This window comes from Zootermopsis nevadensis, unplaced genomic scaffold (genome assembly GCF_977971745.1).
Source record: "Zootermopsis nevadensis isolate Lab colony 2312 unplaced genomic scaffold, Znev_1.0 Znev_ptg000002l, whole genome shotgun sequence".
Classification (NCBI taxonomy): domain Eukaryota; kingdom Metazoa; phylum Arthropoda; class Insecta; order Blattodea; family Termopsidae; genus Zootermopsis; species Zootermopsis nevadensis.
Window position 1 is genome coordinate 21,102,688 of NW_028259134.1, and position 15,115 is coordinate 21,117,802.

The following is a 15,115-nucleotide window of genomic DNA, read 5'->3' on the forward strand; positions in this document are numbered from 1 at the left end:
AAACCATTAGCTTCTCGCTCGTCGCCTTCCCCCCCCCGGAGAAAAGAAATCCCGTATTCACTGACGTCTTGTGTGCCATCGTGTATGTGGACGGTTTCACGAGCCCGAACCGGAGTAATGCGACAAATCGGGGACCATGAGCGAGCAGTCAGGACGAAACTTTAACACCACACGGGTTGTAAGTGAAGTGACAGTCATTCCGGACAAACTACTGGAGAGTAAAATTCAGAATATACACGAGGGTAACATAAACCAGGCGTCCCAGTTGGTGACCAGTCACTTTACTGACTAAAACTTCCCCGCGATTTGTCCTTCGGAACATTACAAACGAGAAAACAACAGTTCCACCATTGTAGACGTCGGAAAACAATACACCAGCAGCTCAAGACTCTTATTCACGACGACAAACAGCAAGACAGTAACAAGTGTGAAGCACTTCAGGCACATTCCTTTTGCTGCGAGGTTAAGGAAACTGAACTACAGGTCAAGAGAGGTTAAAAATCCCGGTGGGACCGCACGACGGGACTCGTTCGGTCGGCGGTCTTTGTGTCTTCACTTGGCTCCATATTTAAGACGCGGCAGGTCTCTTTTTGTCCGAGCTATTCCTGGCCGCACTCACCTACTATGAAGACCTGCAGCGTCTCTCTCGTTACGCGGGTATTTCCGGCGAACGGCGTCGTTATTATGCCAAAACAATCCACACACCTGTCTCACTGCCACAAAATCTCTTTGTGGCACTCGAAATGAATAACCTGGATCTCCTCAGTCCACGCCGTTGCCTTACGAGGCCTGGCATCTATTTAACAGGACTAATTAATTCTACATCGTTCGCCGAAGAGCAGACCACTCTCAAGACATCGCGTACTTGCTGCCAAGGAGATCTGAAGATGGAGGCAGCAAGCACCTCTGAAACGTCGGTAAAATTCACCATACTACATGACATCTTGAGACGTGTTTCGGCTTGGACTATTCCATCCACAAATAAGATATCGCTGTGCTGTAGGCGATCACCGTACGTGCGTCAGAACCTATTTGAATCAATTCCAAACCCACGGAAATTGGAGCCAGTCCCAAAAAAAGGTGAAAGAAGACGTAATATGGTCGATCAGCTGATCAAAAAATGATCCGGTTTCTACGAAATCCAAATACGAATAATGTATATTAAAGCCAGCCACGAGAACCTACGCTAAGACAAATGAATTCAGCCCAAATCTTCACACACAATTTAAGATCCATTTTAATATTATCCTTCAGTTTAGTATTATCTGGAAGTATGGGGACATGTCTTTCATAAACAAGGGACAAACGGTGAGGGACTACGTCATCACACCCAACTTAAGATCGTCTTTAAGCATAATTTAAAATAATTTTCACTTAAGTTTGAGTACATTTTTCTCAGATTTTGGCTTTAGTTTGTTCCTTTTTTTCCTTCGTATCGCTTCGTATTAATACTGCTATTTATGGGCGAAAACATAAACGAAGATAATGAATAGATAAAATAGGCCCCACTTATTGCATTCAAAAACTACGGTCGACTGCGCACATGTTTACAAAATACGAGTATACTCCACCAATAATTCAATTCGCACACACGTGTTCTGTCCATACCTGCAGAACTCCTTCTAAAGGCTGCCTTGCACCGAAGGCGTTACAGTCATTCAAGAACAGTCAATTGTTAACGACTTGGCGCTGCTGTGTGCTGAGTACTTCTTAAAAAACATTTCACAACCGAAAAGGCTTCTTTGACGTCGTCAAACAAAACTATTTTCGGATGTTACGTCCTTCTAAATACATTTCTATCTCAAGACGTAGACCAACCAGGGCGTTAGGCGATTCAATTCAAATTCTGATCTACATAAAAGTAACATACTCGATACCGAACATAGACCCACATTTACAGTTTTTTTGGGTCAGCTTTTATTATAAAAACTACAAACTATCTTGTACTTTAAGTTTACGAACTGTGCCAACAATCAATGACTGCGTTTTGTATTCGCAGATTTCGTATGATTCTCACTGTAAACAGCGATCATTTCCTTAAACAGCGTTAACCAGTTGATGTTTGCAATGGTGAAGTGTAGTGTTTTCTTCGCGGTACGGACTGAATTCTTAAGTTTCATTTGAAAGAGCTTCGGCTCCAAAGGTTAATTAGCGTTTTAGTCGTATTATTTCCTTAAACAAGGTTAACCAGTTGATCTTTGTAATGGTGAAGTGTAGTGTTTTCTTCGCGGTACGGACTGAATTCTTAAGTTTCATTTGAAAGAGCTTCGGCTCCAAAGGTTAATTAGCGTTTTAGTCGTATTATTTCCTTAAACAAGGTTAACCAGTTGATCTTTGCAATGGTGAAGTGTAGTGTTTTCTTCGCGGTACGGACTGAATTCTTAAATACTATTTAGGCGAGCTTCGGCTCCAAAGGGCTAATGATCGTGTGTACCAGAGGCGACATTACTAATATTTCGGCATATTTTTCGTGTCCTACTGCGTTCAACTGTTACGTACAGCCGCAGTGGAGACATGCAAGATGCATACAGCTGGCAAAAGTGTTAATATTTACAGTTCTGCAATAGAAAGTCTTGAATGGCCCGTCTTTGAAAACAGCCCTAGTTTAACCGTGGACATTTGGTGTGGCGTTTAATATTCCGAATAAAGCAAAACAAATATGGAATTCTATACAAATGTGGCCATTATTTACAAATAAAGGTACTTCCGAAATGTAAACACTGCCTCTCGCACGTGTCAGCAGTGACGCGATTACGCATTGAAATTCGCTTATAACGTCTATAAACAACCACTAAATCTAAACTTCTAAAAATAAAGCAAGAGTGGCATAATACAGTGGTATTCAACCTGGGGTACGCGTACCCCCGGGGGTACGCGAAGACATCTTAGGGGGTACGTGAAATTTAAAAAGAAAAATATTATTTTATTGAATAAAAATTTTCTTGGATATTATCCATCGTCTAGTAAATATAAAACGTAAAACGACGTTTCGGAGATGGTACTCTATCTCCGTCTTCAGGTTCCTACACAGTTGGGCCCACTAGATAGAGCTAATCCCTATCTCCTTTGGTCCGGAGATAGGGATTAGCTCTATCTAGTGGCCCAACTGTGTAGGAACCTGAAGACGGAGATAGAGTCCCATCTCCGAGACGTCGTTTTACGTTTTATATTTACTAGACGATGGATAATATCCAAGAAAATGTTTATTCAATTGACTCTTCACCATCGTCAAGAAGTTTTAGATTTGATATATTATTTTATGATAAACACTGAATAATCAGTAATATAATTTATTTAATTTATTTTAGATGTAGATTATATACTATGTATAACTTGAATTATACACCAACAACTTTGGGGGTACAAAGTTGAAGAGAAATTATATCTGGGGGTACGCGAACAAAAAAAGTTTGAATACCACTGGCATAATAAGGATTCCATTACCTGCCTGAGACACAATGCAAAAGCTAAACAAAAGAAGGCTAGCCAAAGTAGTTTATGTCGACTACCCAACTCAAGACTGCGAAGATCTCAAGGCGGACAGCACGTGGGTTCGAATTCTGACTAAGGTACGAATAATTCTGAGGGCACATCCCCATAATCTCCCTAAATGGGGTGGAAGGGCCGCGACCCCCTGTCTATATCATCTTTAGTGTGGAGGGACTAAGAAAAATCACGCATATAAGGTGACCCAGAGACTTCTCAAGCACACACTGTCGCTGAACTAACTTGCTGGGTAATCTGTACTGTTAATGTTAATAATATTAATCACAGCAGCAAACAATAAATGCCCTGGTTTCCTCGAAGAACTTAAGAACGTATCTGCAGGATTTCTTTTCCCAGCATAAATGAACAACAGATTTAAAAAATTGTGTTTAGCAGCTACGTGAATGAATTTCACTGTTCTAAATCCTGCGGACTACTTCTAGGAACTTCACGCAAATCACTTGAAACCATGTAAGAGGAAATCCTGTTACCAAGGCAGAGTGACTATTCAATGGTTAATACGTGGCTTGATAATTAAAGGGCACGCCATCTACTGCGCCTATCAAAAACACAAACAACTCAAAGTAATTAAGGTTCTTTGTTTCTGTCATTGCAGTCAACAGTATTACTTTAAACTACACGACGCTGTCCGTCTTTAGAAACTGACAGTAGCTTATCTCGTCATGATATATATCGCCTTTTATGGTATTAGAATGTTCATTACCAGGTTCACGGGACCCCCACTCCCCGATCTCTACCCTGAGAAAGCTGAATCAAGTCCACACTCTAACATTTTAAAATTAAGGTGCAGTCTTCTACCATGAAGACAGAGGCGATAAGTTCCTCCAAGACTGCACGACGTCGTAACCCAGAAGAATACAATCCAAATTTTCATCGCTAGGAAACCTGAATTGAAACGCACGTTTTTAAGAGTGCACGGAAAAAAAACCTAACCTAACCACGTGGTAAAAGCAATCCGTAAAATGATTTTTACTGCTTCGCACATTCTGAAGTCACCTGATCGAACCCAGGCGGTAACACTAAAGCATTAAGCCTAATTACGCTGCGCTGGGACCATCAACGGATTTCCTCTCTCACCTGTAGCGTTCCGGAAGCCCTCAGATGCACCGTCCTGTCCTACCGCCGCGGCTTTGCAACTAACACTGCCCCACAAAACACCGCGCGCGCAACTCCTGAGCCAAAATTAGCACCGCACAATCCGCTTCGTCGTCACGTGACACTTATTTTTGGTATAAATTTAAAGGACGTACCGAGGAATGTATTAATAAGACGCACGACTTTTGTATAGGCATTTATTTCCGCACATGGGTGCCCATGTTTTATTTCATAAGCAGCACGCCGTGAAGAAACCCCTAGGTTCACCGAAGTCGTCAGTTTGAGTCCAATTTTTATCACGGGAATCCATTTTGAGCAAACTTTTCCTTTCTTTGAGCTCATACTCCATCAATGTTAATATGGAGTACACAAATAAATATAAGTACGGAAAAAACATGTTACAGAATTATACGAAAATAAAATAGGTTCACTCAAGGCCGTCTTGCGTAGTTTGAAGGCAAAAGTCCCTAATGACAGCTCTTAATACAATAAGAAATACATTCAGGAACTACATTCTCACAGCCCACCGGTTAAGAACCGCTACTTGAGTAACCTGTTCCCATTCCGAGTGGATTAAACCGCCTTTGTTAGATTGTCGCTAACATATTTATTTATTCGCTGTTTATTTAACCCTTTGAATCTAAATAATATTTAATAATTCAGTCCGTACCTCAAAGAAAACACCAGACCTCACCATTAAAAAAGATGAATTGGTTGATAACGTTTGAGGAAACCACAAAATCAAAACGCACCCCAGGTTATAGTGTCAATAACAGGATGATTAATGAATAACTATTACGAAAGGATCTGGAAGGAAGCAGTAGTGGCCTAGTTTTGAGGAATTATAACCAAAAAACCTCTCCGGGCTGAGACTCGAACCAGCATTCTCAGGAATACGAGGTGCAGGTGCTATGAACGCGCCTTACTCTAGCATCATCTCCAGCTACGAAGACGCCCTAAATGCGCCCCTGAGAGAGCATCCTGTTTCTGCCCACTCCTACAGATTCTTGGCAACACGTCTTAGCGCACACCGAGACCGTCAGCATGTAAACTGACAACGGGTAGGCACGATCTTTCGCGATTCTGATGTTCACATGTTCAAGACACAAAATCTATTGTTGGGAAATCAACCGTAGCACGGCGCTGCAATTGCTTTCAGTTTTATTTCGTAATAACTACATCGCATTATCGAAAGACGCTGCTAATAAAGACGAATCTCTTGCTTTATATTTTGCGCCTCTCCTGCCGAGAGATGTGTAAAGATTAATTTCGTAAAGAATTGTGACGAACTTCCACACGTCCTTGCCTCGTTTCCTTTGTCTTTCGGTTAGTCATTAAAAGTTTAAAAAAGTACATCAGAACATCCTAATGTCACTGGCGAACAGCCAACCAATGTATTTTACTAAGAGTCGCAGAATCTGTACTGCCGTAGTGTATTCTCGTGAAAGCGTATCTTAAGAATTGCGTTACGAAGAATGTACGAAGTGTAGACCAAACCCTGGGAGTTCTGTGCTTCAAGAACATCCATATGGTGCCTATTCCTTGCAGTTCCTCCAATTCTATGTTGGACCTCGTCCATTACCTAAAGTATATCTGATACGACGTTTCGGGAGTTAGCTCTATTCCCGTCTTTAGGCCATTGTTTTTCTTTGTACCATGTATCAAATAACCTCATACGATGGATAGAGTTAATATAATAAATTAATAAATAAACTGCCTGAGAATCAGTTCCTTCAATAGTAAGGTTAATGACTTTATGTCTAGTGGCGAAACAATGTAATTGGACTGGTTATTGTTGCAAAGGCACCAATGGCATTTTCTTCCTCTTTTCCTTTCTTCCTCTATAATTTAAATTAGAGGAAAAAGAAACAATTTGACATACAAGCAATTCCATAAAATGGGAAAGTTTTTCAAACATGACACAATCGACAAGCTGAATCGGAGATACGATCTTAACTTACGTGCCAAAACCTGGCGTTGTAGCACTGCGCTATAAAAAATAAAAAAAAATTAAGCGTCTCAAGTTCTTTTGTAAGTAATTACACCAAATTTGTATCTTCAGACAAGCTGCTGGAACGTGAATTTGTATTTGTATTATTGTGAAACAATTAACACAGCCAGTTAAATGATTCAAAGTATGGGTGAAGTGGCAACTGTGAGCCATCAAAGTTGGCAAAGAGGCAGGAACCCACTGACAAATTTAGTATAGAAGGCAGAAAAAGGTCAAATGAAGTCAGCCCTTTCAACAAATTAATCAAGACATCTGCCATGCTTTGCACAGTAACAGGACTATCGCGAGACCGAGCTCCATTCCATCGCTGATTTAGTTTCATTGTTGACGTACGAACGTTGCGGGAAGAGAAAATCTTCCAAAGTATACGGTGAATCCAAAAGTGAGTAGACATGAAAGCCAGAGTGGCTAGCCTCAAAGGTTTCCATGGTTTTCCTCAGAGACTCCAAATCAAAGTCAGTATAGCAACCTACAATACATCAGGCCACTTCCTTTCCAATTCATGGTGCATATATCATCCTACCATTAAACAATATAAAATTACTGGAAGCACTGTCAAATAAAATAAAAATAAATAAAAATTAAATTTGTTCTATACTCTCTATTTTAAAAACATATTTGAAATGTGTTTTGATATCGTGTAACTTTTAGACAGAATATATCAACAGGAGATTTGGTAGATCTCACTGTAGATCAAAGATTAATAATAAGATCGATGTTTAAAAAGTAGGGTTGTGAGGGTGTGGGGGTGGACACGTCTCATTCAGAAAACAAGTGGCTGACTCTAGTGGACACAGCAATGAAATCTTTCGAGTCCATGAAATGCGGGCCAATTTCTTGAAAAGCTGAACAACTAGAAACATTTCAAGGAAAAATACACAATGCAGTTGGAATATTTAATGACGAATAAAGTTAAATTCATTCCTGAGCCCAAGAACTACACCATTAAATCACGCATGGATACCGTAGGCAGACATCCACGGATTCTTAACGTCAGAAGTAGATGGGGACGAGCGATCGAACTCATGTTCTGGATACTTTTCCCCCCAGGGTACAAGGAAAAATAATTTCTGACTCTACACAGCATAATATCCACAGTGCGTTGGTTTCCCAACAATACATTTGCATGTAAATGAAAAATTCCAATGTATGAAAAATTAAAAGCAGTAAATTTGAGAACAGGGAGTTCTTAGGTCCTTTTAGAATTCAACTGTGGTATATCATGGAACCATGGCCACAAACCTTGGACGACAGCCAAAACTGCTGTTGTGTTAAGTATTTAAATTGGACACATGTGCAATGAACCTAGGTCTGGTGTTGAAGGAAGCAAATACGGATGAGCGAAAACAGAATAAATTAAACTCCGCACACAACACATCACTCTCCTGGCATCGCGGAGTGAGCAGCGGACCTGAGAATGCAATTATCATCTTCAAAGCCGTGATTGTGCATCACCGGCTGTCATTTGAGTCTCAGGAACTGAGCTGCCTCCTGCGTTGAGGCTACGACGCTACAAGCACGGCGATGAATACGTGATCACAGCGACTGCGTGTCATGAGCTGAGTGGACAGCTTGCGGTAGTCATCATTGGACAACACATAGCTTATTTATCAGACAGGGTGGGGCCCTAATTTAAGTTGGATTTTATGTTATTTCAATATGAAAATTATAAGAGAAGAGTTCATCATGAGAAGCTGGCAGTTACTCAGCTCGTCAAGAGCTTGCCCATCTTTTACGGAACCTGAAGGTTTATTGACGTGTTCAAAACAGCCTGATAAAATTTCAATAAAAGCCCCCCCCCCCCCCCCCACTCACATATAATGTCCAAAAACAATCAAATGCAGAGTGCCGCAGCCTTGTTAAACAGACAAATTTTCATAATTTAACAACTTACTTTAACCATTTCAATATTTCCATTTTTTTCCCTTCAGAACAGACTGCACATATTTTATTATTATTATTAACTGCAAATGGGTTTTTACCCAGTGGCAGTGGTACTACAATAAGACATAACAAAACAATGAGACACAAAAACATAAGAGACAACAAAACATAAGACACAACAAAACAATGAGACACAACAATAAGACGCAACAAAACTGAGGCACAACAAAACAATGAGACACAACAAAACAATGAGACAGAACAAAACAATAAGACACAAAAAACATAAGACATAAACATCTTGGCTTTCGCGGTAGTGACTGCATGATCGCGTAGTTAAAAGGATTATTTACGCTGTAATCTCAACCCGTGGTTGAGTTCGTCCCAGTTATCAAGGCAAAAAGCAACATTATTACAAAACAATTCTGAATAGGAACGTATCAGACAAGCGTACCGCAGGACACATTCTAATGCGTTTTATCTAACGTGTTCTCTGTGAATACAAGATTCAATTAAAGTGTAGCAAAATACTTTTAAATTACATGAGTCATAGATTCTTTTAAATATCTGACGTACTACCTCCCATGGTAATTTATTTATTACATCAAAATTCACGCTGATGTCCAGATGTAAAATTTAAATTATGACAGAGATAGCAATTAAATGACTGGGCACAAAGTACGAGGCTGCCAGCCAAACTTTAACGACAGGGTCAATGGTAAATGTATGGCCAGCTGGATTTTACGGATGAAAAAGTTTTGAGACCTACCTTCTGTGAAGAGAGCACCCGCTGCCTTTCCACCTGACTGACAAGTGCAGCGCTCTGGGACTGCGAAGCCTTCACCAGCGGCTCCATTCCTTGCAGAATCACTTGCGCCCCGAGGAACTTGTTCAGCAGAGAACGAGCCTCTGCATCCTCTTTCGAGTCACTAGCTGCGACATCTGAAATATATGGCACTTTCATTAATATTATTTTACAAAATACTTTATAATATAGACAAAAAAAAAAATTGTAAAACCAACACGCACTAAATACAAGTCAATCAGAAAAATTAAATTTTAATAAGATTTCATTTGTCTTCCATAATTCTATCGTTCAATGTCGCATCAGTGGTTGTCTGTCGGGTAACAAAGCCATTTAATTCTCACCTTGATCAGCATTCTTCATGCGAGTGAGCACATCTTGAACGCCAGTTACACGTGTCTGGTTGGTGAGGAATGATTTGCCTTCAGTCTCAGTAAGGGATGTGCCATATGCATTATTTGTAGTTGACCCCACATGCACATCCGCTGGCACAGACTGCTTCAGATTTGCTGTGCCTAAATAAACAACGAGGGTAAAACAATAATTTTATTAACACAAAATAAGTGTAATTTTCAAGGAGACGGTCAACACACCTGTCAATATGGTGAATAATGTTAAAGTCGTATTTTGTTGCGCTGTGTAGTCTGGTAGAAGTTTACCGACATTTCAGAGGTCCTTGCTGCATCTATTATTATCCTGATGATTGAGGCAGCAAGGACGTATGAAACGTAGGTAAACTTCTACCAGACTACACGGCTCAACCACCCAGAAGACAGCCGTCTTCAGACTCACCGCCGTGATAACCTCAAAACCTGTGTAAATACATGATGACAAGTCCTTCTTGAGAAGCTACTAGCCAGACAGTCGATAAATTTTCTGCCATTTAAGGAAATTGATGGTTCATTACTACGTTGTCACTGATACTGATACTAGCAAGTACCAGATTTCATACGGTGAACTACGTGTCAACAGACTACTGCTGTGGCATACGCTAAACAACAAATCATCGCGTTTATTTTAAAAATAATATCTTATTATAGTTTAAATATTAAAATCAGCAAATATTCATGCAATGATAATATATTCATCACCACATATAAAGAGATGTTACTTTTATTCAATTTCCAAGAAGTCCACCATGAAATAATGCATAAATAATGTCAATGCACGTAGGACACCTAAATTTGGTTGGTTATTTTGTTACTTTATAACACTATATTGACAGTTCAAGTCATCTGGCATTAAGCCAGAATGGTAGAATAATTGTCAATCTCATCATGTATGGGCAAACTGAGGAAAACCATGACGGGACAGTTTATGACTTGGGTATGAACTGAACGCCTCCCGTGCAAGGCCAACGCACTAAAACTGCTAAATGTACTCTCCCACTCAGTTTCTGCATCTGTAGGTGCCCTGCCGTTCTTTCCTTCTATCTCATTCATATGGAGAATTTCAGTAGGACTTCATACAACAACGCAGACACGACCAATCCTCATCTTAAGATTCGGTAATTACCTGATGCCTCCTCCCCCATGGGAGTCGTGGCAGGACTGGTTCCGTTGCTAAGTTGAAAACTTGACGAGCGGAAGATGAGCCCAGCCTTGGGGTAAGAACGCTGCGAGCGAGAGTTGTCACTGCTATTCGCCTCGGCTGCTAGGTCATGGTGTCAAATGTTAAGAGTGGTAGTAGGGGAAGCAAGGTCAGGGTCATTGTTATTGGCAGCTGTTATATTGCACACAGATTTGAAGAGGGGAATTAGCTTCATTACACGCTGCAGAAGTGACGACGTCGTCATAACAAAATCAGTGTTTGTTCTAACAGTTAGAACGCAGTATAAGTCAATAAATAAGTTTGCACCAGTCACCATTCACTGGAAGAGACTTTCAATCGTGCTTCTTACTTTCACAAATTTATGATTTAAAACATCAATTAAATAAGTCGTTAAAATAGTTTTGTACATCATAAGACATTCATGTGTAAACTATCTTAATGGAACGCTGCTACTTCGATAACATAAAAATAGTCCGTCCACACCTGTTGGTGATATGACCATTTAAGAGAAACAATTTTATTTCTTTAAATATTAATTAACTTGTTGTGTATGGGCAGACGAGTCCAAAGACTGCTTTGGCGCATAAACATCGTGTAAAATTAAAATTTTAAATCACTTTACATGGGACGATTAAAATTGCTATTAATGTGAGTGGTGTTAATGTTACAAAATGTACGTTCCTGCTTCCTCACCTGCAGCCTGTTGGAACTTCTGTGACAGAGCTCGAACGGAGCCCGCACGGGCAACCCTAGAGAATCCCGAGCTGCTGGTACCAGGTAGAGGCGATGCCTCTCTATCGCCATCTAGCGCAGCTGACGATCTCCTTCGGCCCGGCCCACTCATCTGAGGGGTTGAAGATCGCGAACGAGCGGTTGTCTCGACTGTCGTCACGGCCCCACTGCGATTCTGCGTCGCTGAGCTGCTGCTGCTGCTATTGTAGCAAATTTCTGACCTCTGCACTTCAGTCTCTGTTTCACTGGAATACCTGTCACAACATGACACAAGGCACGAAGACAATCTGCGTTACTTACCAATCCATCGTAACCAAGAATAATAAGTGAGTCTATTCTTGACTAATACATTCATTCAGCTCAAAATTCCTAGATTGTATTTATGAAATATCCACATCCTGTTTACTGTGTACTCTACTGGAAGACACATCCCTAATAACTTTCAGAGTCAAAATGGCAAACTACTGTGAAGCACGCCGAGAATGAACAGTGAATACTAAAGCATCCCCTATTCATTATTTATTTTCTAAATCCAGTTTAAACCATTTGATTAAATTAATTAATTTCCTTGATGCCACTGATGATGACCTCTTGAGGTTGAAACGCGTATGGCAATAGCGTCTTTTTTATAGTGTTAATAGTTTGTTTGTTTGTTTACTTATTTTATATGCCATTCATTTTCTCAACATGAACTATTCCAACAAGCAACATACCTTCTTGATGATCTTTGTTTATCTGATTCAGTCGTAGATCTCGACACATATCGATACCCGTCATTCTCATCGTCGTTGTTGCTCTGCACGGAGCTCCTGCTGTCGCCTCTGCTTCTCCTCCTCTCTGAATCCACAAAGTAATTTGTGACCTGTCTCTCTGTTTCAGATCTATTGAATGAAGTGCTGGAATATTTTTCATAACCAGATGCTGATGTCTTCCTGGTACCTTCAAAATCATCGTACACGGACGCCGGTGTCCTTCCGGACTGCGTTACGGCAGAACTTGCATATTTCCCATCCCTTAAAGTGGCAGGTTCTACTTCAGTGTCGGTATCGACAATGTTTCCCCTCTCTGGAGAGGAACGTGATGGTATCCCATTTTCATCTGTGACTTTCTGTTGACCTGACAGAAATGCTGTTGCCGAGCTCACAAATTTCTCATCATCTTCAGTTGTCGCATCTGCTGTAACCTTGGACTTTCTGATCGTATCCTGCGTAGTGGTGCTCCTGATTTTGTCACATCTACTTCTGTCATCTTCAGATATCTTTGACCTTCTAGAACTGTTACTACTTGTAACAGAAGAGGTCGTGATACTGGATAATTTCACGTTCTCATCCGGATATCCTCGTTCCGACGACGGCGTATTTCCAGTCGATGATCTTCTATTGGATGTGGTGGATTTTCTTGTAATATTGCTCTGGTCATCATAATCATATCGATCGTAATACAATGGTGCAGAAGTAGTTTTATCTTCCGGAGTCTTGTAGCTGAATTGTGTCCTTGTTATCCTTGTAACAGGTTCCTCACCTAATTTGGCTACAGTTTCGCCTGTTGATAAATAAAAAACATGTCATCAGTTCATATAATGTGTTTAAAAAATGATTTATTTGCAGGAAACCGAAATCCCAATATCATTAACCCATATAAAGAACTTCTTCTGCTCTGCGTATTTTTTATGTTAATTATTAACATTTTTACGAGACAAGGCAAGTGAAGCACAGCCAAATGACACCTGCAAATATAATGGAACTCTAGTCAGTATAGTGACTAGCTACGGGCTGGACGACCGGGGTTCGATCCCCGACTGGGGGCAGAGGATTTTTCCTCTAGCCTCTGCGTCCAGACCGGCTCTGGGGCCCACCCAGCCTCCTCTACAATGTGTACCGGGGCCCTTTCCCGGGGGTAAAGCCGGCCGGGGCGTGATGCTGACCACTCACCCCCATCTAGTGCCGAGGTCAAGGAAGAGAGGAGCTATACCTCCACTCACCCCAAGTGCCTATATGGCACGTAGCGGGACAAACTTTACTTTACTTTTGGTTAGCACAAATGTGTATTTACCTTTTAATAAAATTCTGAATTTGTTATTTTGGCAGTAACATTTATGAATTGACAGAATAATAATCTAAATTATTTACCAGATGTAATTATACATATATTATACTACCTAACAGGTAAACAAACACCGGTAATAAAGACGGCTATCTTCTGGGTTGTAGCACTGTGCAGTCTAGTAGAAGTTTTTCATTGTTTCAGAAGTACCTGCTGCCTCCATCATCAGCCTGTTAATGGAGGCAGCAAAATCACATAGCACTACAACCCAGAAGACAACTATCTGTGTACTTGCTGGTAATGAGGATTAATAGGCAAATTAAGACTAGCAATTTATTCTAGCTAATTAAAAGAAAATTAAAAACTGTAGATACTGTTTTGCCATACAATCAAATATCAAGACTTATATTGAACACACTTCCTTACCGACATCTTGTACCGCCTGGTTATTGGAGATGACAACAAGTGAAACGAGGAAAACCATAACCATTACGAACAGAGTGGGGAAGAATATCCACAGCAGTATAATCGTCACCACGATCGCAAACAACAAGAATGCCACAGGGGAGCCACTTTTGTCAGACGTTGTGCCGTCTTCCCCGTCGTCCACCTTCTCCAAATTGTCGCATGACAAAGCCATTATATATATATATATATATATATATATATATATATATATATATATATGTCTGAATTATGTTTTTACTTTTAAATTCTTTCACCACATTTCTTTGTTATTAAAATATTTTCTTCCATTTCCTTTTGCAAATCTCAAATAAATTTTATAGACATCCACAAAAGTCTATATTTTTTTCTAATTTTATGCTGGTCTCTGCCGTTCCTCCAGTTTCCCATGTGACTACTACAAGATGTTAGAGACAAACTCTTTCCACTGGGGCCACCAACCGACTGAGTTGAACATTCTGACGGCGGGTTTACAGTGGAGCTAGCCAAAAATGTGGTTTTTTTTTTTTTTAAATGAGGCAAGTTGCCAAATCTCTATCTGCGAGTTCTAAGCGCACGACAACGTGGAAGCTCCATAAAGCCACGCTACAAACATTTTAAAATGTGCAGTGTAGGACACTTCAGAAGACCAATGCCCCATGCCACGGCCCTTTCTTCTGACGCCAGACAGCGGCGTGGCTATTTTAAAACTCCAAGTAGCTCTTGATATAGGAGTGACACAAATCCATTCTAAAGAATATTCAATTCACCACTCGGAATAAATAATCTGAGCTCAGAATTTATTTTAATATATTCGCTGATTCTGACATATTTAACTAATAATATGATATTTTAACCCTTACTTCACCAGATAAAAAAAAAGCTTAAAATCCAAACATCAGTGCAGTGTATTTTTTTTTTTAAATTAAACGAAACTGACATTTCAGTCGACAGTAAGAACGCACAGATAAATAATTCAGTATGAAATAGGCTCACACAGTCAACATTACTGTAGCATTCCGAGAAAATGATATGCATGCCTG

General features: G+C 40.3%; 1 protein-coding gene across 12 annotated transcripts in view; it reads right to left on the minus strand.

Moving 5' to 3' along the window:
• LOC110836543 (uncharacterized) overlaps positions 1 to 15,115 on the minus strand; it is an 81,778-nt gene that overhangs the window by 23,420 nt on the left and 43,243 nt on the right. For 11 of the 12 annotated variants that reach the window (XR_015537130.1, XR_015537132.1, XR_015537127.1 and 8 more), the window contains exons 11-15: positions 12,299 to 13,127; positions 11,547 to 11,839; positions 10,818 to 10,952; positions 9,647 to 9,817; positions 9,267 to 9,439 (exon numbers count right to left, since the gene is read on the minus strand). Coding sequence is in view for 9 of the 12 variants with exons in the window: in XM_087356140.1 (XP_087212266.1) it covers positions 9,267 to 9,439; positions 9,647 to 9,817; positions 10,818 to 10,952; positions 11,547 to 11,839; positions 12,299 to 13,127 (1,601 nt within the window). In the remaining 3 variants the exon portion in view is untranslated. The remainder of the gene's footprint in view (positions 1 to 9,266; positions 9,440 to 9,646; positions 9,818 to 10,817; positions 10,953 to 11,546; positions 11,840 to 12,298; positions 13,128 to 15,115) is intronic. The other variant, XM_087356162.1, reaches the window with a different exon arrangement.